The sequence below is a fragment of the Trachemys scripta genome, chromosome 5 (genome assembly GCF_013100865.1).
Source record: "Trachemys scripta elegans isolate TJP31775 chromosome 5, CAS_Tse_1.0, whole genome shotgun sequence".
Taxonomy (NCBI): domain Eukaryota; kingdom Metazoa; phylum Chordata; order Testudines; family Emydidae; genus Trachemys; species Trachemys scripta.
This window is the reverse complement of record NC_048302.1, coordinates 67,933,485-67,958,152: the sequence shown is the minus strand read 5'-3', so window position 1 is coordinate 67,958,152 and position 24,668 is coordinate 67,933,485. Positions and strand designations below refer to the sequence as shown.

General features: G+C 38.6%; 1 protein-coding gene across 5 annotated transcripts in view; it reads right to left on the bottom strand.

The window, feature by feature from the left end:
- Positions 1-24,222, bottom strand: part of PALLD (palladin, cytoskeletal associated protein) — a 338,505-nt gene extending 314,283 nt beyond the window's left edge. Inside the window, exons 1-2 of one of the 5 annotated variants that reach the window (XM_034770761.1) lie at positions 24,013-24,222; positions 18,617-19,675 (exon numbers count right to left, since the gene is read on the bottom strand). In XM_034770761.1, the coding sequence (XP_034626652.1) occupies positions 18,617-19,674 (1,058 nt within the window). In that variant the 5' untranslated portion in view covers position 19,675; positions 24,013-24,222. Of the gene's footprint in view, positions 1-18,616; positions 19,676-20,496; positions 20,582-23,069; positions 23,255-24,012 lie in introns of those variants that run through there. The other 4 variants (XM_034770764.1, XM_034770760.1, XM_034770763.1 and 1 more) reach the window with 4 other exon arrangements.
- Between the last annotated feature and the right edge of the window lie 446 nt (positions 24,223-24,668).

Sequence of the window (24,668 nt, the reverse complement as noted above, 5' to 3'; positions counted from 1 at the left end):
GAAGACCTATACAATCAAACAGCTATATACATCTGTGTAATACCAATGTGTATAAACAGATTAAAATAATGATTCTCAAATGGACTCTGATAAGGACAGTAAGAGCAGCAATATGCCAACTCGGTCCTTTTCGGTAACCCTCTTTTTAATCTTTCAGCAGCACCGAAGCTATATAGTTCTATCAAAATGTAGGAATTTCTTTTGGTCAGAAGTAGCACTCAGTATCTAATGGAAGATTATCTGGTTTGATTTCTAGTGCTTTATTCTATCTGGGATGAGAGCAGTAGATTTGTTATGCAGGCAGACCATAGGGGATAAAGCAGTGGTTCTAACTCTTTTTCATTTGCTGGCACCAAAAAAATTTCGAATGGAGGTGCAGACCCCTTTGGAAATCTTACGCATAATCTGAAGACCCCCAGGAGTACACAGACCACAGGTTGAAAACCACTGTTGCATAATAACAACCTTTCACAGACCCCTTAGACATAGTCTGCAGACCTCAAAAGGTCCAGGGACCACAGGTTGAGAACCCTGAGATAAGGGATGTGCATTCCCCCAGAATTAAACAGCAGTCTCTAGCTGGTTAAAGAGCAGGGTCAGTCAAGCCTCACAGGAGTTCACTCTCCATTTCTAATCATCCAGAGGGATGATGGACATATGACTGAGCCAGTGACATGTGTGCTAGAAGTTGGTTCAAAAAGTTAGGAAAAGAAAGAAGGATCCTCGGAGCTATCGCCTCCTCCCATGCCCACCCTTTCAGCAGGGGAAAAAAAAAAAAAGATCTAGGAATGCTATAACTATTTTTCAAACTGTTCTTATATTGCAGCGTGCACTTAACTGTTGCAAAAATCTCATGTATACAGGTTTTTCCCACCATTTTGTTATTACTCTACCCTTCTGAGGTAAACCGTAATAAAGTGCAATCCCGTGCTTACAGGAGATTTAGGTTCAAAATTTGGGACTGATTTTAAAGTATTACTGTAAAATATTATTTAGAATTTCAGCAGTCAAAAAACCTCTGCATTTGCCAACAGTTCCCTTCAAATAATGAGATACAATCCATTTAACCCTATCCATAATGGAAGAGAACATAAAACAGTATTAGATACCATATTTAACTGTTGGCAAATGTTGAGATTTATTTCTTAATATGTGGTCTATTGTCACTGGAAAATCCTAGTTTCAGTTAGATTGTCAGGCTTGGAGATCAGAGATCTGATATAGTTTGACTGTAAAGGGCTATACAGGTCTTTACTTTTCAGTGTAAGACATCCTGAGTTTACAAAGGGTGCTCTGCACAAAATGAATTATTGTAAGTGCTTCTATTTGAAGAAAAATACTGAATATTGGGATCTCTCTTCTCCACTATTTACACAACACTCCGACTCCTGGTCTCAGCCCACTGCTGGCATTATCCACCCAACAGTGAAACCTTTAATTTGGCAACATTCTCCAACTTGATAACTATGATCTGCAACACAGTAGAAACACTTGTAACCTTTGTACACAAAAGAGACAGTGTTATTTATTTTGCAGATGCTTGACTAGCCATATTTTGAATTCTACATTATTTTAACAGGTATTTTTTGACATGAGTTTACTTTATTACCTTGCTTCCCTTACAGATATCTGTGTTTTTAGGTATGCTCCGTACTCTTGTTTTGTTTTGTTTTTCCTTGGGAAAGCTGGTTCAAATTCAGTTTGTTATTCTGAGAGGAGAAGTATGCCTTGACATTTAGATTAGTTCCCAGGAGGCAGCAAAGCCTATCATAAAACAGCATCACTCCTGACTGAGGAGGCCCTGCTTCCCCTTCAAGTCAGCCTTCTGGAAAATGTACACGGAGATATAACTGTGTGTGGCAGCATCTAGCATTATACCTGGCCTCTGGATATTAGAATTCTTCACTGCACCAGAGTATTATACATTATAGAAAAAGAAAAGCTACATACTGGACTAATTATCTCATACTTCTCTTACACAACGCTAGTGGACTAGTCTGAGGTTATATGTTAAATAGTCTTTTACACAGTAAGTCCACAAATTGTCAGCATTATGACCAGTTAACATAGGTTATCAGGCCCTGGAGTTCAGTATGGCACAATTAAAATGCAAACACATGCACCGCTTTCCTAAATGGCAAATATTTTCAAAAAGCCTCCCTCTGAAGATGTCTCAGGTCTCCCCTACAAGGCAGTTATTTCCCCTGGGCCCCCTTGCTCCCCCTCTGCAACTTTCTTTTCTATGATGTACAAAAGTTATAACTCAGCAGCTTGCCAGGTAGTAAGGAAGGTGTTCAACTGGTATTTAACTGTTCCTGGGACAAAAATGGAACAACGAGTACTGCCCTCTCTCAACTTTTCTTCCCCTCCCCTTCTGACAAGCATAGCCATATGAAACAGAAGGAAACAAACCAAAGCTGCCAATATATGACCCAAGCTCTCTATAAAGCACTCAGATCATCAGATGAAAGGTACTGCAAAGTATTAATTATTTTTATGGCATCAGCACATACATACACCGCAGGAATGCACGATTACAGTTCCTTGATGTTAAAAGTTACTTTGATTTGAAGCACTACATTAGTCTTAGCAACTAATACAAACATCTCAGTAATGGCCTTGCTGCACAAGGATCTTTAAAGTCATCTACTTGCTTTGACCTGCAGCTAGCTGAAAAAACAACTTTTATGGGTGATTCTACTTGGTAATTACCAGCAAAACTTTAAATGTTCAACACACTGCCTTTTCCCTACAGGAAACCAGACTGATGTCAATTTTAAACCAACATAGGGTCAGATTGTGCCCCTCTTACTCATGTTGAATTGTACCTTACTTAAATGCAGAGTAAGGTGCTATTTAGGGCACATAAGGCTCTCAGTATCTGATCCATAATTAGCGTTTGTTGGATATCCAGCTCTTAATGCATCAGATAAGATACCTCCTTCAGTGATATGTAGGTATGTAACCTTTCTTAACTGAAAAGCCCTGCATTTATACAATTTGAAATGTTCACTAGAGCTGGGTGAATTATTCATTATTAATTTTAAAAAAATGTTAAAAATCTGTATACAGAAAAGTGCTCATCTGCTCATTACTCAATTTGTCTATACATAAGTCAGCCTATGGATTGCTTACAAACTATTCACCATGACTTCCATCAATTATTCCCTGTTCTTAATTAGCTAGTCATATTTTGTGATGTGGTAATATTTCAGCTGGTTAACTAGATGACTTCTATATCCACAAAGCTTCTAAGATGGCTGCATACAACTCTAATACAGAGCAGCAGGAGTTATGTTTGACATTGTCTCCCCACAAAAACGTCTGTAAAAATGTGCTTATATAAATATTCACAAGAAGTCAAATACAAGAGTCCATGCATGCTGTAAAAAACAGTTCAGAGTTTTATCTAAGAATGTTTATAATATTAGAGCAATATTTGGCCACTGTCACAGTCTGCTGCTTGTATTATTGGTTCCCATTGACTGTTCACAGGTTTGTGAGAGGTCTGCTATCAATTCAGTATCTGTGCCTCTTAAAAAGTAATTTTCTACATGTACGAATGGATATTACAATGCAGTGCTTATGTCACATACGAGATTTTATTTTATTTTAAATACCAACCCTCAGAATAGAGGGCAATTATTTGGTTTGACAATTTTGGCACTGATTTAGAAGGAATGTTCTTGCTGATCAAGAGTGTGAACACCCTAAATAACACAGAAATAAGGGTAATGGGTTCCCTTCAATGGGTTCAAAAATGCAAGGCTACCAGTTTGTCACTGTGTTGCATCCAATTTGGAACTACGGCTATGCTAGTGTCTGAAACCCTAAAGTAATTATTAGCAACCATTATATTTAAAGTCACAAGAGTTTCTATACAACCCACTTTTCACTGTTCATAACTTTTCTGAAGTGTATTTGTGGATTAAAGTTTCCATGCCTAAATGTGTGTATTTTTTTAAAAGAATTTCAGGCAGCTGTGCTCAGCCACTTGAGTTATCTGAAGATAAACAAAACAAAACCCCACACTAATTCATCTTTTGAAGGAAAGCCTTTTGTGCAGAAAATGAATAAGTGAATGAACTTTGGAAGCTCTAATTTCACATATAAATAGTTTTCACTGAGGTGTTGTACCTTTAGTAGCTTTTGATTTTTAGCGTTTACCTTCCAGAAGGCTCTTTTGTGGATTAATGGAACCAGCAGGTCTACTTGCTGCTGTCTGACTTTGTCTCACACCACTGTAAAGGCTAATAGAAGATCGCATCATATAAGCATTACGAGATGTACATATGGGTATCATTCAAGAAATTGTATAGACGTATTACCAATGTTTAAACTGTGTTTATCAACCCTGCCTAGTTACAAAGTTCTCCCAGACAAAGGAATACTGATTTACCTATCTGCCAAGATCTCTTATGTAAATTAGTCAGGATAAGTCAAATACAGTGGAAGTACAGGCAAAACAAGTTAATAGGAGGCCTTGTAAACAGCATAGCTTCACCAAACCAGAGCACAGAGCAGTGGGGAACAAATATCTTTTCTGGAGGTACACTTTGAAGCATATCCTTTTGAAGGTTTGTTGGACTACAGGAAGGATAAGAAGGGGTTTCTTTTCCCATCACTGAGGAAACAAAAAGGACAGCACTTCTTGCATCCATGAAAGAGGTTGCTTTAGATGAGAAACTTACCATGAATAAAGGTCTAAGCATAACTTTTAACAGGCCTTAGTCTTTTAGAAGTGTGTTATACTTATGTTATATCTGTAACCAGGGCCGGCTCCAGCATTTCTGCCGCCCCAAGCACGCAAAAAAACCAACAACAAAAAAGCCGCAATCGCGACCAGCGGCGGCAATTGGGGGGGGGGGAGGGGGGAAGCCGCGATCGGCGATGCCAGTTCGGCGGTAGGTCCTTCGCTCCTAGAGGGAGTGAGGGACCTGACGCCCCTGAATCGCCGCACATGCCGCCCCTCTCTCTTGGCCGCCTCAAGCACCTGCTTGTTAAGCTGGTGCCTGGAGCTGGCCCTGTCTGTAACCATTACTGTGTTTCCATTATTCTTACTCAATACTCACTTGAAACTGTTGTTTATTAAATTTATTCTCCTTTTACTATAAAGTCATCTCAGGGTATGCCTATGCAGCAAAGAAAAACCCACGGCTGGCCCTTGCTAGCCAACTCGGGCTCATGGGGCTTGGGCTGCGGGGCTGTTTCATTGCTGAGTAGACTTCTGGGCTCAGGCATGACTCTGAGCTCTGGGACCCTTCCGCCCCACAGAATCTTAGAGCTCGGTCTCCTGCCTGAGCCCAGAAGTCTACACAGCAATGAAAGAGCCCCACAGCCCAAGCTCCATGAGCCCAAGTTGGCTGATACAGGCCAGCCATGGGTTTTCCTTTGCTGCTTAGACATAGCCTCAGCACTATGATATTAAGAAGAGTGTGCCTTCTCAGTTGAATCAAGTAAGCTTGTGTGTACACTTTGGAGGCAGTGGACTTGGCAATTACTGTGAGTGTCCAGTGATAGGGGGCTGAACACTACAGAGGGACACTTCTGGGAAGTTCAGGAACTGAGGTATACCAAGTGTTAACTTGTGAGACAAAGTAAGGGCTGGCAGAGTCCTGAGAAGCTTGCCTGGGATGGCTAAAAGACTGGGGAACATCTCTCTCCGAGTTTAGCACCAGCAAGTCTCACCCACCACCTCAGAGAGAGAAACACAGTGATCTATGGTTCTGGATGCCTTAAGAAATATCACAAGACATGGAGATGATATTCTTTTGCACCACTATCCATGGTACATGTAGTAGGTGAAAGGAACTAAAGGGGAACCTTTCACCTCTTTAATCTCCCCTGCATTGGCCTCAATCTGGCCCAAAGCTACCAAGCTACCTAGTTTTGGTCTAGTTAACACTGCGCTGTCAAACTAAACTGCTTATAAGAAAGAAAAACAGATTTTCCAGATGGCCTCTAAAACTAATAAAATAAACTCAATTTTCACTGCTATTTAACAGTATTTCTTCTATGCTTGGACTACTATAAGTCATTAGAGTATAGGCTGCTCTGCCTCCCCCAAGGTCTTGTCAACTCTAATTGAATAAACTGAAGTTAATGTTTTCAGTCATCAGTTATGTACATTTGCAAAGAATCCCATTTATTCAGTTTTGTAGTCCAGTTCAGTAAAATTAACTTCCATGCTGTCTTGAAAACATTTACAGAGTGCATTTCAGACATGGCAAACAGCTTTGTGTCTTTCAGCAAAGAATGTTTCAAGCATCAAGTTTCAAAGTGATAATTGTATTTACTGCATTCATCTTTATAAAGCAATGCATTGTATCCCACAAAAGTATGTGCTGTCTAAATAAGGTTATTAAATTGCTGTAATTACCCCTAACACTCTTAAACAATCCAAGATGTGGTATTGCCCTAAGGCAAGTAAGCAAACATGTCAAAAAACACTAACATAACTATTTAGAAATTATTTGGAATAGCATTATGTACTTGTTGAACACGGATAAGCAATGACTGCAATGAAGCCAAATATATTGATTCCAAATGCTGTTCTTTATTGAAAGCATCACTCCCACACTCATCCCCATATTTTCAGCACTGATAAGATCCTCCACTTCCAATACGCTTTTCCTTTGCACCTCTGCAAGCTACACAGTAGTCTACTTTACATAAGGCTTCTGATTGACAGTACTGATCTGACAAAAAACAAACAAACAAAAAAATACCTCCAACAAATTAGCATATTCTGGTCAGATTACTAGTATATTTCCTTTTTGCCAAAACCTTTGGCAAGAGGTGGCTAAGGTCAAAAGCTTGTAGGAGGCTAGAAAAAACAAGAGACCATGTTTTGAATTTACACAAGCATGAACTCAAACAAATAGTAAGTGATACAGAGAGTTGAGTCTTGGTTCTATTTTTACAGTGTAGTTTGTTATTAATAATCTGATTTTAAAACTGAAGTCTTGTTGATAATCTCTAGTCTTCTGAAGACTTGAGTGGATACATTCTCATCTGAGAAAGTTTCCCTATGCTCTCAGCCAAGCACAACACTTACATAGCCACTTTAAAAAAAAAAAAAAAAAAAAAGGTGTCCTTATAAACTTATTGTACAAAGAGAGAGAGACCCATTTTCTTCACATTCCATTCAGGAATAGCTTTTAAGAATTAGAGTGGCTATGAATACACTTCACATCAAGCCCAGAATATTCAAAATACAACTGTACTTGATAACACTATTGTCTATTCTTTGGATTTCTTTTGTAAATAGTAATTAAGATGCTATTTATCTGGGAGTGTTAGTCAGTAATTTTAGTTCTGCATTTTGTAACAGAGGCAGACAAAAAGGGATAACTGTTAAAGAAATGGATCAAGTCATCTTTAGAATATTCATGATGTAATTAGAAATACATCAGGACAAAAACTTGTATTCAAAAATAGCTGCTGAACAATAAACTGACTGAGCTGGGATTCCTGCCTAAATCCAATTTAAGACAGCAGTCCTAGTTTTTTTATTATTATTATTTAAAACAATTGCCCCATTATCTTGATATTGCCTCTCATAACTTCCATCTATATGCACCTAACTTTTTTTTTATTTATGCTGTGATAAATGGTAGAACACAAGTTTCTGATTTTTTTTTAAAAGGTCATTCAGTGAAAGGTACTAGACAGCCTGCCTGAGGACAGAACTCCTCTTAGTGCACAGAAAAATAATGCACAGCAGAAATGCATCATCTGTCTAACAACCCTCAAACATATACCAGGGGTACACGAAATGAGTGAAATTAGTAGTTTAAGAATCGCTCAGCATCCCTGCCTCTTCTGTCCTTGGAGTCTTTGCACACACAAGCTTGTTTCTAGGTCCCTGAACTGCCATTGTTAACAGACTAAACCACATGTGAACCAGTGACTGTTGTTCAAAGTTACATAGGATAAAGTATCCTATTATCAACACTGAGTCCCTGTGAAGGGTCATTTCCCAATGACACTATAGGGGCCTGACTCTCCTCACACCAGTTTATCACTAGTGTGACTATTTGTATAAATTTGACCATAAAGTGTGTGTGGGGGGGGAAATAAGACATTTACCTGCAATGACAATGGGTATTCACACACTGCATCGGTTCCCAGGCACTTATGCACAAATAGTATCAACAGACAATCATGATGTCAATTCAACACCCTCTTGGTTCTTAAAAGGAAAGGCATCTTCCTAACAAGTTAAAGAAAACTACTGCTCTATCCTTCAGCCAAGCAGAGGGGAGCCTGATCTAAACTATCCTGGCCACAAGGGAATACTGCATCCACAGCATATTCTTCCCAATTCCACAGAATCCCTACTGTGAGTGTTCAGCACACTAGCTGGGTTGGGAGAGATCTCTGCCAGATCTCTCATCCACCCTAAAATCCACAGGGCATATCAGCACAAATTACCGCACGCAGAATTCACATAGTTTGCTCATTGGCATCATGGAAAACCCTCCCCTCCAAAAGGAGATCCCCAGGCAGAGTTGGCTAGGAAAACCCATTTGCCCAAGCACTGTTCAGAAAAGTGACCAATCACAGTATGCTTTCCAATAAAAAAAAAGCGGGAGAAGTGATGAAATAATCACATCAATCGCTGAGAGTGCTTTTTCAATACATATGAACTTTCCTGTTGCAGCCCAAAGATGCTCAGAATTTCTGTAAGAGAGGTGCTCCCTGGGCGTTCAGACATAGAAATACATTATCCCAAACGAGGGGTGAAGTAGGAAGAGAGATTTCAGAAGGGAAAAAGAGAACGGCGATACAGGCCACAGAATAGGAGAAAGAGGACAACAGATAACTGGGGGAGACACCAAAATCGGAAAGGGATACTCAACAAGGAGAAAGCAACAGAGGAAAGAAGAATATAAATCAAAGGCAAAACAACAAAAACAAAACAACGCCAAATGATTGAGAAAGGGTAAAAAAGCAAATTAGGAAAAAATGAAAAGAAGTGATGTAACATCCAGAGAAATCTCTCCTTGGACAGGGATATTATTTTCTTACATTTATATATAAGCTACCCCATATCTTAATTAGGGATAGGTAAAACTGCCATAACCGTCTACTGTTAATAAACAGATTTGAAACAAATTTTTGCTTCCTGTAGTGGGCATACTGGTAGGCTAAAAATAGCGACTATAGTTTCTCCCTTTGTAATCAGGCTCATAGCAACACACACAAAAGTTCATATATTATTATTTATATTTTAGTAGCACCATTCATAGGGTAGGTGCAGTACCAACCTATAAGATGACAATGTCCCTACCCCAAAAGAACTTACATACGAGGAGTACTTTACTACTGCAGCAATTTTACAAAAGACAGAACTTGTGGGAGATAATGAAGGAATACAAGTTAAATAACGAGTCCTCTATTTAAATACCCTCCCTCTTCTTAGGGCTTTAGCACTATGATGTAATAAGTAGAAAAATATTTACATATTTTAGACACCAAATACACTATACCAACAGGCTCTAAGACAGGGGAGCATTAAGGTTAATTTTAGCAGAAAAGTTGTTTCTTAAAAAAAGAAAAAAAATCTGAGTAAATCTATGGTAGGTGTTACTGCAATAGTAAGATACATATTTGTAGGAAATGTATATATGAAAAAAACTTTGCTACAATTTCAGCATCAGTAACAAACTTTCTGAGGTTTTAAAGGCTTTATAGCCAGCATGAGCCTTTAAAACAAATATTTTTCATTATAAGCTTTAATGCTAGAATAAAACAGCAATTCTATGTCTAATAAGCTTAGGTAATTATTGCCTTGTCTAGCCTCTTCTGAAAATTGGTGTGACAATCATTAATGTTAAAGCATATAAATCCAGTTTTTAATTTGTGAGAACAAAGTTAATCTTGATTATGAAAACAGGTTACAAGATAATGGTTATGGGCATGCTATTGAACTGTAGTCTTTTCTACAAAAGCACTTCCTACTGATATTCCTATAGCAGGTATTACTTCTTTATATATTTTTTATAGAAGACTTCTCTAACCATTGAAACAAACACCTACTATTGTTAATTGCCTTGGTGATAATCTTGCTGGTTGTAGAACTCTATAGATATCACTCATTCTCCAAAAAGAGAATTCTCCTGTTGACTCTTCCCATGAAAATCCATGATTCCTAAGAAGAGGTAGCAATACTGGGTTGGGCAATAAAGGAAGGGGACAAGTTAAAAGGATGAAACTGGTAGGTAAATTAGAACTATTCACTATAAAGGGTTTTTGTCAAATAAGGGCCGGATCCTCCAAACATTCACACACATGCATAAAGTGAACTCATATGTAAGGGATCAGGGCTTAAAGCAGCACTTGTGAAGAGGGAGGGGAATTCTTTGAGGTAACTAATTTAGAGATAGGATTCTCAGCAAATGATGCAGATGTTACTGGGAGGATCAGAACTTTAGGTTCCTGTGAGGCTGTGTGTATTTTGGAGAGATTGCAATTTGTCTACTTATTAGGCATTTAAGGGCCTGATTCTGCACTGCCTTACACTGTATGAGATCACTCACAGCTGTGCAAAGTGCTGTTAAATGCTACCTAATGCAAGTGTCAATGTTTTGCATTACATAGCTATCACAGACTACAGAAGGTGCAAGACAGGGTAGAATCAAGCCCCTCATTTTAGAAAATTGAATGTGGGGTTAGAATTGTAATGTAGTCTTAGGTTTTAAACTTATTAGAAGCCTTGGAATAATTGGGACATGGTAGGGAAGGGGAATCAAGCTAGTGGAGGCTCCTCAGGTGCTTTGAAAACATAAAGTACACTATAAGTGCAGGATTATACAGTATTTGCTTTATCTGCTGTTGAAAACAGACTCTGAGCATATCTTTACATATTAATTTTGCTTGCTCACATTTAAATGTCATTAGTGTCTGCTGGCAGGGCTGTCCCTAGGGGGCTGCAGGGCCTGGGACACATCAGCCCCCGCTGGCTTGGGGGCCCCACTCTGCATCAGCGGCTGGTTGGCAGGACAGACCCCAGGCACGCGGGGAAGCAGCTGGGACCTTGGGTGCAGAGCTGGCAGCCAGGAGACCAAGGGTGCTGCAGCACCCCCCGCACTCCTAGTTCTCACGCCTATGTGTTCCGGGATCGACCGCACCAGCCAATTGCATGGCCTGTGGGGCCCCCCCAAAGTGCAGGCCCAGAGCAGTTGCCCTGATTCACCCTACTCTGTCTGCTGGATCTGGTTAGAGTCCAGGTTAGAGTCCAGTAGTCATGAAGGGAAGTAGTTTGTAGTGAGCAAAAGAGGCATGTTGTTTACATGTACATACAGGATGTGTATAATACAAAATAAGCATGTATGCCTAAAGATAGGCTTCTAAATATATTTTTATGCACCTAAATAAGCAATTGATTTCAAAGCTTCTGAACATCCAGCAACTACTTTTGAAGTCCAGGGGAGCTGATGGATATTCAGCACCTTTTAAAACTACAAACAGTAATTTGTTTCAGAGTAGCAGCCGTGTTAGTCTGTGTCTGCAAAAAGAACAGGAGTACTGGTGGCACCTTAGAGACTAACAAATTTATTTGAGCATCAGTTTTCGTGTGCTACAGCCCACTTCTTCGGATGCACAGAATGGAACATATAGTAAGGAGATATATATACATACAGAGAACATGAAAAGGTGGGAGTTCCCCTACCAACTCTAAGCCTGGAACACTGGTGTTCGTATCTTTGAGGTTCCACTGTACTACTACTTCAGCATGGTTTCAGGGCAGTGGTTCTCAAACTATGGGAGCATCATGCTAACAACCACACATCCAACCCCATTCAGCCCCCAGTCCTGCTCTGTCTCCAGGCCCAGTTCTGCCCCCAGACCAGTTCTGACCCCGCTGCAGCTCTGCTCCACCCCCAGCCTGGATCTGCCCTCATTCCCTCTCCACCCCAGACCAGCTCTGTCTGTAGCCCCAGCTCCACCCCCATCCCCAATTCTGCCCTCAGCTCTCTGCCTTCAGCCGAAGCTCCACCTGCAGTAATTGGGGGGGAGAGGCATGGACAGATTCTGTTACTGCTAAGGGGGGATGCAACTGAAAAAGTTTGAGCATCACTGTTTTAGGGGATATTATACTATTGGTGCTGCTGCCTTTCAGATGAGATACAAAACCAAGATTCTGAACACTCTTAGTCACTAAAGATTGATAGCACTTACCATAAAAATATTGCTGTTTGGCCCTAGTATTATGGTCAAATTTCAGCTTAGTGAGCTTTAGTTTCATACAGTTGGCATGCTTAGTTTCTACAGGTATGAAAGTTTTCACTGCTTCTACCATTATTCCCCTAATATTCAAGATTTTGGGGAAAAGGGTGTCCAAAGTGAGGCTTCCCCAATCCATATATTTAGGTCGCAAATAAGTGGCCTGGTTTTCTAAGGTAACACATACCTAGAAATTCCCATTGGATGTAATCAGCAGGATTTCCTGAATGTGTAGCACTTCAGAAAATCAGGCCACTTATTTAGGTGCTTAAATATGGATTGGGAAGACTAACTTCAGGCATCCATTTATAAAAATCTGGGCCTATATACATAATATTTTCTCTCACACACAAGTGCAGAAATCTCTCTGAAAATGGTAGAAACGTTTTAAGTTCAGCTATTGCACATTTTGCCTATTCTGATTTATTTCTGCAATTTCATCTGGATTCACTATTTTGTCCTTCCTGTGTTGAACTACTGTGTGATGTTGTTATGGAGGGAGGAAGAATGGAGGTAAAGTGATTCTGATGTGCACAATGTACAGTTCTTTGGAAGCCTTCTTAATGAACCAGGCTATTCTAATGTTAGATAGTCTTATAGTATAATAGTTGTGATTGCTCTTAAAATAGAGACTTAAAATACAACTTGTGATTTGTTTTAATAAATAAAAACCTGGACAAGATTTAGAGATGGACTCTGGGTCTAGGTCCAAACTGCCACAAAGTCTGAGAGGGTTCAAATTTTTGCTGTTACCTGTGTCTAACAACAAATTCTTAATAACTGACTGGATAATAGTACTGCTTTCACAGTTCACCCTGAAATATGTTTAACTAAATAAATATATTGAAACTGCTTTCGAGTGCCCCCTGGTGTTATTCACTAAAGAGAAATACTTTGTCAAAATTCTCATTGCCTGACTTGTGATAGAGTGACCTCTTCAGTAAAGTGGATAAGATTACAATAAGCCAAAAGAATTTTATTGGCATTGAAAATAAATTGTTAGTGCAAGGTGGGGCACATTTTCCAAATCTTCCCCCCATCTCTAAAATCACCATTCCATTCACATTAAAGGAAAAAGCCACCGTTTCTATGGGATTCACACAAGAGAGCATGATTTGTTTTTTCATAAGTGCCTCACATACCATAGTCCAGGTGCTGACAAAAAATTTTTTTTCGCATCTCTTCTATTGTCCCTGAATGAAGAGTAACAAAGAAATATCACCAATCAAAGATATAACCACATAAAAAAGACAATTGGGGGTAGACCAGATTGTAAGTTAATGAGTACTGCAATATTAAGGGAATTAAAAAAAAAAAAGTCATGTCAGTTAAAGTGAAGAACTTGTAGCTTCTTTACACACACCACTAACTGGATGAATGTAATAGCAATGCAAAAATACTATGAAAGCATCTAAGGTTTTTGCACACATCTTTCCATTGCTGTGGGTTTTTCATGGATGACTCCACAGCTGTGGGACAGAGTAACTATAAGACTGCTAGACAAAATAATAGCAATGAGATACTGTAATGTTAATATAAGATAATGATGTATCTTTGCTTTCCTAATATTGCATCTTCATTGAGGACTTATAATATCATACACAGCATTTCACTTTTAGGTCACTGGTTTGATTCCAGTTCTGCTTAGCAGTTACCTGAAGTTATTACCAACTGATGATTATATGCTATATGCATTAAATGCACTTAGAATATTTCACCATTTTCAGATATTTTACTGGTATGAGAAAGATTCCATATACATATTTTAGGTTATAATCTTTGGATAGGTACCCATAGCATAGGGTAGGTGCCTATACTTATATTTTATAATTCTGAAGTGTTAAATTAACAGGCATATTAGGCTAGAACTGGTAAAAATAGTCAACTCAGTAGAAACGTTGAGTATCTATATGACCTGTTTCATTCTAGTACATTAATGTAGTATACAACTTGACTATCAGTTCTTTCTAATCAAGCCAAAATAAATCAGTTAAAGATTAAGCTTGTTTTCTGGCATCAAAGGTTTTCACATTCCCTTCCTTATTAAGGTCTCCTATTTTTAGACTATTCAGTCTCACTTGCTTTTCAATTTAAGGAAGTACAGCTGCTTTGTAATACTTTATAATACTTGAATAATTGTATTAAAATCATGCCAAAAACATGTTGCTTTGCAAAATAATTGCTTTGATCTGTCAATTTCTTTTCTTGTTAAAGATGCTTGAGAAAACATCTGATTTAAGACAAAATATTGGCAGACATCTTTCCAAGAAATGCCCAGGTCTGCAAGTTGAAATTGTCCTCAACTTCCATTGGCTTCAAAAGGATCTGAAAGCTCTCAGCACCTTTCAGATTTTGCTGAGTTCCCTTAATAATTGTGTTTATAGGTTTTAGAAATGTAAAATTTAGAACTCTCATAATAGCTAACAAGTATGATTTAACAATTAAGAACATTGTGAAAATTGTTATTACAATAGATATTTCAGTATGCCCATCAAGCATAACAATATAGGTTCAAAATTCCAACGACATACTGGAGGAAATGTTTTGATACAGGGACCATCTGATATCACTGGTCTACAATTTTTGAGAAGTCGTCTGCTTCAGAGATAAAATGTGCTATGTATTATGTATTTTGATGTGCTGAATTCAAATATGACAATTAAAACAACTGATTGGCTACTGTTTCTAAGATATTGAAGTTTTTTTTTTACATTTTATGTCTATGTATATTGTGTAGATAGTAGAGTTTTAATCATAAATTGTAAACCTAGGTCTTTTCATGTGTTTATGGTTGCTTTACATGATAATATTTCAACTGTCCCGTTTATGTAACACTTTAAAAATCAGCAAAAGGGTTATATAAATAAAATTTATTATGAAACAAAAGGCAAAAAACTATTCTGTACATAGTTTAGTCCTATTCAGTGTCTACTCGGCACTTCTTGGCTTGTCTCTTGTATTCATTAAATGGAGCATCTCTTGTCACTGTCCAGCAATAGTCTGCAAGCATTGATGGGCTCCATTTGCCCTGATAGCGTTTCTCCATTGTTGCAATGTCCTGGTGAAATCGCTCGCCGTGCTTGCCGCTCACTGCTCCGCAGTTCGCTGGAAAAAAATCTAGATGAGAGTGCAAAAATGTATCTTTAGTGACATGTTGCAACCAAGGCTTTTGTATGCCTTGAGGAGGTTTTCCACCAACAACCTGTAGTTGTCTGCCTTGTTGTTTCCGAGAAAATTTATTGCCACTAACTGGAAGGCTTTCCATGCCGTCTTTTCCTTGCCACGCAGTGCATGGTCAAATGCATCATCTCGAAGAAGTTCATGAATCTGAGGACCAACAAAGACACCTTCCTTTATCTTAGCTTCACTTAACCTTGGAAATTTTCCATGGAGGTACTTGAAAGCTGCTTGTGTTTTGTCAATGGCCGTGACAAAGTTCTTCATCAGACCCAGCTTGATGTGTAAGGGTATTAACAAAATCTTCCTTGATTCAACAAGTGGTGGATGCTGAACACTTTTCCCCCCCCAGGCTCCAATGACTGTCGGAGTGGCCAATCTTTCTTGATGTAGTGGGAATCTCTTGCACGACTATCCCATTCGCAGAGAAAACAGCAGTACTTTGTGTATCCAGTCTGCAGACCAAGCAAGAGAGCAACAACCTTCAAATCGCCACAAAGCTGCCACTGATGTTGGTCATAGTTTATGCACCTCAAAAGTTGTTTCATGTTGTCATAGGTTTCCTTCATATGGACTGCATGACCAACTGGAATTGATGGCAAAACATTGCCATTATGTAGTAAAACAGCTTTAAGACTCGTCTTCGATGAATCAATGAACAGTCTCCACTCATCTGGATCGTGAACGATGTTGAGGGCTGCCATCACACCATCGATGTTGTTGCAGGCTACAAGATCACCTTCCATGAAGAAGAATGGGACAAGATCCTTTTGACGGTCACGGAACATGGAAACCCTAACATTACCTGCCAGGAGATTCCACTGCTGTAGTCTGGAGCCCAACAGCTCTGCCTTACTCTTGGGTAGTTCCAAATCCCTGACAAGGTCATTCAGTTCACCTTGTGTTATGAGGTATGGTTCAGAGGAGGAGGATGGGAGAAAATGTGGGTCCTGTGACATTGATGGTTCAGGACCAGAAGTTTCATCCTCTTCCTCTTCCTCTTTTGACTCAAGTGAGAATGACTCTGGTGCATCAGAAACCGGCAGTCCTTCTCCGTGGGGTACTGGGCGTATAGCTGATGGAATGTTTGGATAATGCACAGTCCACTTTTTCTTCTTTGACACACCTTTCCCAACTGGAGGCACCATGCAGAAGTAACAATTGCTGGTATGATCTGTTGGCTCTCTCCAAATCATTGGCACTGCAAAAGGCATAGCTTTCCTTTTCCTGTTCAACCACTGGCAAAGATTTGTTGCACAAGTGTTGCAGCATATGTGTGGGCCCACCTCTTGTCCTGATCTCCAATTTTGCAGCCAAAATAAAGGTGATAGGCTTTCTTAACCATAGTGGTTATACTGCGCTTTTGTGATGCAAAAGTCACTTCACCACAAACATAGCAGAAGTTATCTGCACTGTTCACACAAGTATGAGGCATCTCTGCTCACTTTGGCTAAACAGAAATGTGTCCCTTTGCAAAATCAAACACTGACAAATAAGAGAGCACAACACTGTATGATTTCTAGAGATGATATAGGGCAATTTGTTCAGCAGAGTGATGTAAGCTTCGTTATGATTGCATCATCCATGACTTCTAGGAATAACATGATGCAATTCATATAATGTATGACGCAATACCAGCTTCAGATTGCATCATTCATTGTTTCGCCTAAAAAGCAAGTACTGTCCAAACCCAGTCATAGATTTATTCATAGATTCAGTCAAAGATGTATTTTAGCCATTTCTGGTTTAAATTGAGATCCCTTCCCTTTATAACTCACTTATCCTCCGCCATTGTCAAGTCAAGGGTCATATATACTGACCCAATAGCATATCTTGAAAACTAGAGGCAATCAACAATTTTAAGCATCATTTTTGTTCTCAGTGACCCAGAATTAGTAAAGTTTGACTACATTTATTTCAGAAGCATTTTGGCTGTAGAGCAGTGTATCTTCTGAGAATGTCTCAATCTGAAAGACTTCTGGCTGGAGGTGACAAAATTATTAGAAAGTTTTTTCAGGTTATTTATCCAGTGTTCTGACCGATGGAGAGAAATGCAATGTATACACTTATTTACTGTCTTTGTGACTGCAGCATTTAAGGACCAAATTGTGAATCCCTTTACTCAGATTGGTGAGACACTAATCTCTGAAGCCAATTTTGGGCCTAGTTCTGCCACCCTTACTTGGACTGAGTAGTACCTGTAGTAAGATGAGGCCCTAATACATAAACCCTTGGTATCAGAGGCCTGGTATGAAGCCTGAGGTCTGAACGGAAGTAATGGTCAAGACTTTGCTAACATAAAGCGAAGTTATGCTGTGAGTCAGAGGCAGGCCCTGCTCACAGATGTTGGCAAGAACAAGGCTGCTAAAAACACGTATACGCATATAAGCACTAGTAAGATGAACGTGTGCTAGGATGGCACCAGAACAGCCCGGTACAAACACATCCCACAGAGATAAAAAGGAACCCATCCTAAAGACAGGATCAAAAGGACAATATGATGGATAGACTTATTTGAAACCAACCTGTACCAGGGGAGAGGCAGCACCCTAATGCATAGAGGGCTGTACCTCAATGTGTCAGGAGTGATGTGTGACCTGTTTGTACCTGTGTATAAGAATGCATCCCTATGTGGACATCTTTGTCTGGCCTAGGGGGCAGTGGCAAATCCTGCCACTGACTGAGCCAGTCCATTGTCAGGGAGCACATATGTACTAGCAGAACTGTAGACATCTGATCCGGGGAGCTAGAGACTGTGTTTCATTTGACAATAAACCTGGCTGCGTGCCTTCGTACCTTATTAGAGTCTACGGTCATTGGGCGGTTCGCTCGAGATCTGCTATTCCAGCTATGTGCACAGAGCTGGGACAGCACACTGGGAGAACACACATACACGCAGCCGACCGTTATCATCATTGAACAGAGCAGAGCATCACACCGGTGACGTCTGACGACAGTACCTTACTCTGCAAGTAGAAATCAATGGAAATATTTGCGGAGTAAGGAACCACCAAGGTAATGGTGGTAAAATCTGTCACTTCATGAATATATTAGTAAAATCACTTGGCTGTCAGCATGCACTGTTAGAATTTTCTTGTACATTACCCTTGAGCAGGTCCATGGTGATACTCTTCCACAAAAGTAAAATTAGAAGATATCAGCCATTAGAAGATATCACCCTGACCATTTTAAACTGCCATACACCTACCTGACATGAGGTGTTGGGTTTCCAGCAACTCTGCACTCCAGCAGCACCTTGCTTCCTTCAGCTACTTCCTGGCTCCGGAGTTTCTGAGTAAATCGAGGAGCTGAAGACTGATAGCTACCCGGATTGGTGAGCTCATGGTGAAAGGCAATTTCACTTTCTTGAGTGACATACTTCCTGTCAGGGAAGGGCTCTCCATTGTGGTGAGTCTCAGGTAACTTTGCTTCAGGTTTGGTTTCTGGATATGCTCTACCAGGGCTCTGATTCACTGAGGCATTTATCATGGCTGACTGTTTCTTTTTAGGAGACAGGTATCCACTGTCTGGAGAAGAGGAGTCCCCATTGGGACTCCTGCCTCCTCTTGCCTTTGCTGCTTCTCTAAATATGGAAGAAAGTTCTTCAATGAACATGGCAGCCTTGTCACACAGCTTGTTCTTGAAAGGAGCATCTCCCTGGGATATTGATTTGGATTTTGGGCTTGTCTTTTGCGTATTTGGACTACATCTCTCTGCATTTCTTAGACTCCGAATAAAGCTGGGGCTAGCCATTAGCGAGGGCGAGATGTTGCCTTGCCTCCCAGGAACAGTGCAAATGCTGCTTGCTGCCTGAGGGGATGTGGGTGGTTGCTGTTTCTGTTGCTCTGGGAGAGTTTGAGCTGTGCTGAATAGTGAATTTGGACTGCTCAGCTGAAGCGTCCTCAAATCTTCTTGTTCGTGGACTTTGGTCTTTCTAGAAGAAGCATATTCTGATGAGTTTGGATAAGTGTTGAAATGATGAGTGAACTCCTGCTCTATATTCTGATTCTCCTTCACTGAATTAGCAATAGCTTCTCTGGCAAGATCAAGGCTTTTACTTATCTCCTCCTTGCTGAGAAATGCAGATAGCTCATTAGAAACCTCTCCATCCTGTATGCCTGATAGGGAATCATAAAAAAAGTCATGAAAGGAGGAAGCCTCTGACATGTTTTCAGAGTAATCCTCGTGGGCTCTTTTCTCTGCTGAGTAAGCCTCCTTTAGCATTAAGGGTAGAGACACCACCTGTTCATGCCTTCTGTCTTGCATGCTGGAAGAAAATGCACATAATTTCTATAAGCAGTGTGACAATAAAACAAACACTTTATATGCTTGTGTCATATAACTGTAGATTCATTATTTACAAATGACAGGCTACAAAAGCCGGTGGGAAAAAGTTAAATACTAGTGATGTAAGAATTATTTGTAGCATGATCATTCACTTTGAGTTAGAATAGGCCTGACTGACACTGAGCAAGAGAAAGCTAGTTACAAAGTAAGTGTTTCAGGAGTGGGTACTCTACATCCAGTCCTGTTATGAATTTGTAAGGGGTTTGTTTTGTTTTAACCCTGCATGTTGGCTAGCACTAGCTCATCTCCTCCAAATGATTTTCAGTGATTTATTGATTCCTATTAATCTTACCCATTCTATTATTATATGTTTAGGTTCATGATCATTTCCATGATGTACCTGCATTTCTTTCCCCACAAAAGTGCCTTCAAAATCATAACATATTGCAACATTAAATCACAATAAGAGAACATTGAAGTGATTTAAACAAATGATTATTATTATTATTATTATTTAGAATCTGAATGAGTAGGAGTCTCTAGAATTCCCTTGATTAGAATTGCCATGCTTTCTCCTGGTTAATAATATAAAATTATTTTTAATCATGTTATTTATGATCTTCTGGTTGTTAATATTTCATTTCCTTCACTGCTGTTGGAACATGCATGTTCTTGGTAGCATTATGATATACAGTGATCATTTAAATTAATAGAACATCAGACTACCATGAACTATAGATACAGTAAAGCAATATTGAAGGGAGTGTTATTCATGCATATATCTTGCAAGTCACATTGTACCAAGCAGCTTGTGTATGAAGATCGCCATATTTGGGGTCGGGAAGGAATTTTCCTCCAGGGTAGATTGGCTGAGGCCCTGGAGGTTTTTCGCCTTCCTCCGCAGCATGGGGCAGGGATCTCTAGCAGGAGGGTTCTCTGCCAATTGAAGTCACTAAAACACAGGATTTGGGGACTTCATCAGCAGAGTCAAGGAAAGGGTAGGGATGGTTTTGTGGCCTGCAGCATGCAGGGGGTCAGACCAGATGATCATAATGGTCCCTTCTGACCTTAAAGTCTATGAGTAAAATTATCTATAACTCCCCTCAGTTTTTCTACAGCATTTTAAAGCATCTCATTCCTTGCTTGTTCTGTGGGGGCAGAATAAAACCCGTTCCCCAAATGGAATTATATGCAAGAAGTTCCATGAGTTGAAGCTTGTTTGGTTTCCTGGATGCTACATTGGTGACAACTTGGCTCCAAGAATGATAACTGCTTCTGCTGAATATTAATTCAGCTGAACAACAGTGATGTAAATATCCCTGATTGTCATGACCATATATATACCTTTATATACATATTCTCATTTCCTTGGGGAGTTTAATTTCTTAAAACTAGATTGCTTAAAACTTTGCATGTTCACATTATTCCCTAGTCCATTTCTTCAGTGCTAGCTGGCTTGATAGTCATGAGATGCACTCAGACGTATTTTACACTGGCTCATGCACACTCCAATTACTTCTAGTTACTTCACTGGGGTTTACCCAGCAGATAATCATTAGCTGATTGACTGATTGAATTCTTGGACTAGTACATGCCTCTCTTGATATCTCTTTTTTTGTGTGCTCTGCCAGTGGATTACAGCCAAGCACATACAAGGGAAGTACAGGGAAGCCAAAGAGTTTGTTTTATGGTTCAACATTTGAAGCATAGTTTTATAGAGTAGGTTGATAGGGGTAGTCCTTGCTTTAATTAGGTTGTCTCTTTCCCTTTATTCCTATTTACAGGGGAACAAATCTAGCAATCATGCCACTATATTGTCAACAAAATCTAAAAAAGTATATACAGCATAACTGGCTACAATTTAGCAGTTTTAGAAATGAACCCAACCTGATCTAGAGGCGCAGCTGTTAAGGCAACTGGATGAATGCCAGGGAATCAAGAGTTAAATCTGGAGAATTTGTGTCTCTGGAACAATTAGTAATTTTTGAAAACGTCATATTCAAATGAATAAATATGCTACTGTGTATGGATAATTTACTGCTTTAAATCATATTGTGCATCACAAGCATATCTTTACATGACTCTGATTCACACAGTTTCTTCTTCCTACTGAAGCTTATATCTCAGTGTGAAATGTATCATAATAAGCTAAACTGTCCTGACTTTCACTCTATGCTATTCTGTTGTCTGACTGGGATATGGCTCAGGGCAGAATTTGGTCTTTGCCACTCAGCATAACAGAGAATGGTTAGTTTCTAGTAAAATGATTATATTGTGAACAATGTTACAATTATTTGAGCTTTATAGCATTGTGTATCTTATTAGATAAAAACAGTGGTTTACACATGACTGAAAGTTATAATTTTCAAAGTCTGATGCCTAAAGTTAGGCATCTAAATCCATATTGAGATATCTAAATAATTGGCTAGATTTTCAGAAGTGCTGAGCGTTTCTGAAAAATCTGATTACTTATTTTGGTGTCTAAATATGGATTTACATGTCTGTCTTTAGGCATCTAAGTTTAAACATTTTGGTCTAAAAGACACTTTTAAAACTTATATTGTAATGTATAAATCCACTGTAATTCAGGGAATCCAAAATTTCATTTAGAACAACTTGCTTCTTTAAGTCACAGCTAAATGAAGTTAAAATAACACTAACCCTATCAAATAGCACATAAGATCATAATTAGAAATATCTAATGCTATTTCTAGCATCTAGTGGTTAGACAACAGCATATTTATAATGGTGCTTTGCACTTCTATCTAATGAGTGTATTCACCATTATTAATGCACTGTATTGTTTTAAAGACAACATGGAAAATAAAAATTTTGCATATATATTACTTGGAATGTTTAACTTTATGGAAGATATATTATGCACAAATTATTTCCATGGTACAATTTGATATTTATCTTGTCATGTAAAATCACAGATGCTATACCCATTAACATGGTAAAATAATTAATTAAATTTTATTTTATTACAGTGGCAATAATTTTCACGCTTTTAGAAAATACATGAATAATTCATCAGTTTAAAGCATTACATGAATAAACAGTAAGGAACAGAATACCATGGAAAGTAATTTTACAGATCTCGCTTTCTCATTGTAATGAAAAGGGAAATACTAAGGAAAAATATAAACATCTTTAAAATTTGTGAAAATTGTGCTAAGAAAAATCATAGATTAAAAAAAATCAAAATAAAATCAAGCCCACTCAAATGAGTAACAGAGTTTAAGGGAAATTTCTAATGGTGTTTCAAAAACAAATAAATACTTATTTTGATATGGATTTTGAAGCCCTGAGCTATTATTCCCTGAGAATAATTAATTGAATTCACAGAAAAAAAAAAAAAACACATTACAGACCTTATATACGTTAGGCCAGCTTGAAGAGTCTCACATATAATTAATTTCAGGAAAGGCTGCTTCCTCCTTTTTTGCTTGAGAAAGCTGAAAGTTGCTTTAACTATTCAATAAAGATTGCTTGGTCCTGGGTAAGCATCAAGACGACTGTGGCCTGTGAATTATATCTGTCCTCTGTGACTATGTATTCTTACCCCACTCATCTATATTTGGTAACTGAACTCATGTTTCAGCAGACTGCCACTATCTGGAATTCCAGCAGAAGGGATGTTAGCCCTGGAAGCCACAACAAGTTCTGTGCACTTGGTGCTTAGAAACTCAAGGAACTTAATGTTGAAATGTTCCATTTTTGTTGTATTCTAGACAGGATTTCAGTCTCTTTTATAGTATTCAGGAATTTTAAAATGTGACACTTGTTCACTATCAAAGTGCCTCCATTCACCAGAAATAGAAAGTAAAGTCTGTGGTTTGATTTACAGGGGTAAAAAAAAAAAAAATCTCTTTATAAGGAGTTTCATCTTAACATTTGTTTTTTATTTTTACCACATTAAATTGAAAAAAGCTTTTGTATTAAAATAATTGTAAATTAGTCAACATATGTTATAGAGATACATATGACAACAAAATATTCTAACGAGAAAAATATTATACTACATTTAGATATGTGATTAGAAATAGTACCTTATTTCCATGCTAAGTTGTTGGTGGAAGATAAATGTCCAGTTCAAGACTGGCAATTATCTTACTACTAATAATGTGGCTCTATCATCAGAAGACAAGCCAATTTACTATTGTAATAGTTAACACTCAAAAATGATACTGATGAAAATCTTATACATTTACCAACAAACGAAACAAGTGCACAACGAAAATATAGTTGATACATATAGCATTATATTAGTCTGTAGCATGCTAAATGATCCCAGTTCCACTTTCTCATACTGACCTTGCTCAGGAAGAAGTTTTGCCTGATTAAAGACTTCAGTGAGAGTTTTGTCTGAGTTTTCTGTCAAAAATGCACCTGTACCTTTCTAGCATTCATATACTGCATTTTTATTTTGGTTAATTTGGTATGTTTCTTTTTATCTTCTTATCTACGATCCATTTCTTTTAACTAGAGATGCAGTAGCTAAACTAATATCTATCCGAGGATTCACTGAGATTTTCCCCATTAGTTTGCAGTGTTGTGATAGCCGTGTTGGTCCCAGAATATTAGAGAGACATGGTACATGAGGTAATATCTTTTATTGGACCAACTTCTGTTGGTGAAAGACACAAGCTCTTGAGCTTACACAGCTCTGTGTAAACTTAAAAACTTGTCTCTTTCACCAACAGAATTTGGTCCAAGGAAAGAAATTACCTCACCCACATTGTCTCTCTCATTTTCCCCAGCGTGATTTTGACTGATAACATTACCATGCCTACCATGGGAAATTAGTTTGTCTTCTGATGATACAGCTGCATCATTGATACTAATATTAACTATTAATAATATCTTATTGTACACCTTTCAACAGGAAAGATCCTAAAGCGCTAACAAGCTCTATATAATAACCTCTTCACATACCTCTGGAGCGATATATTGTAGCTTTTAACAGTTGA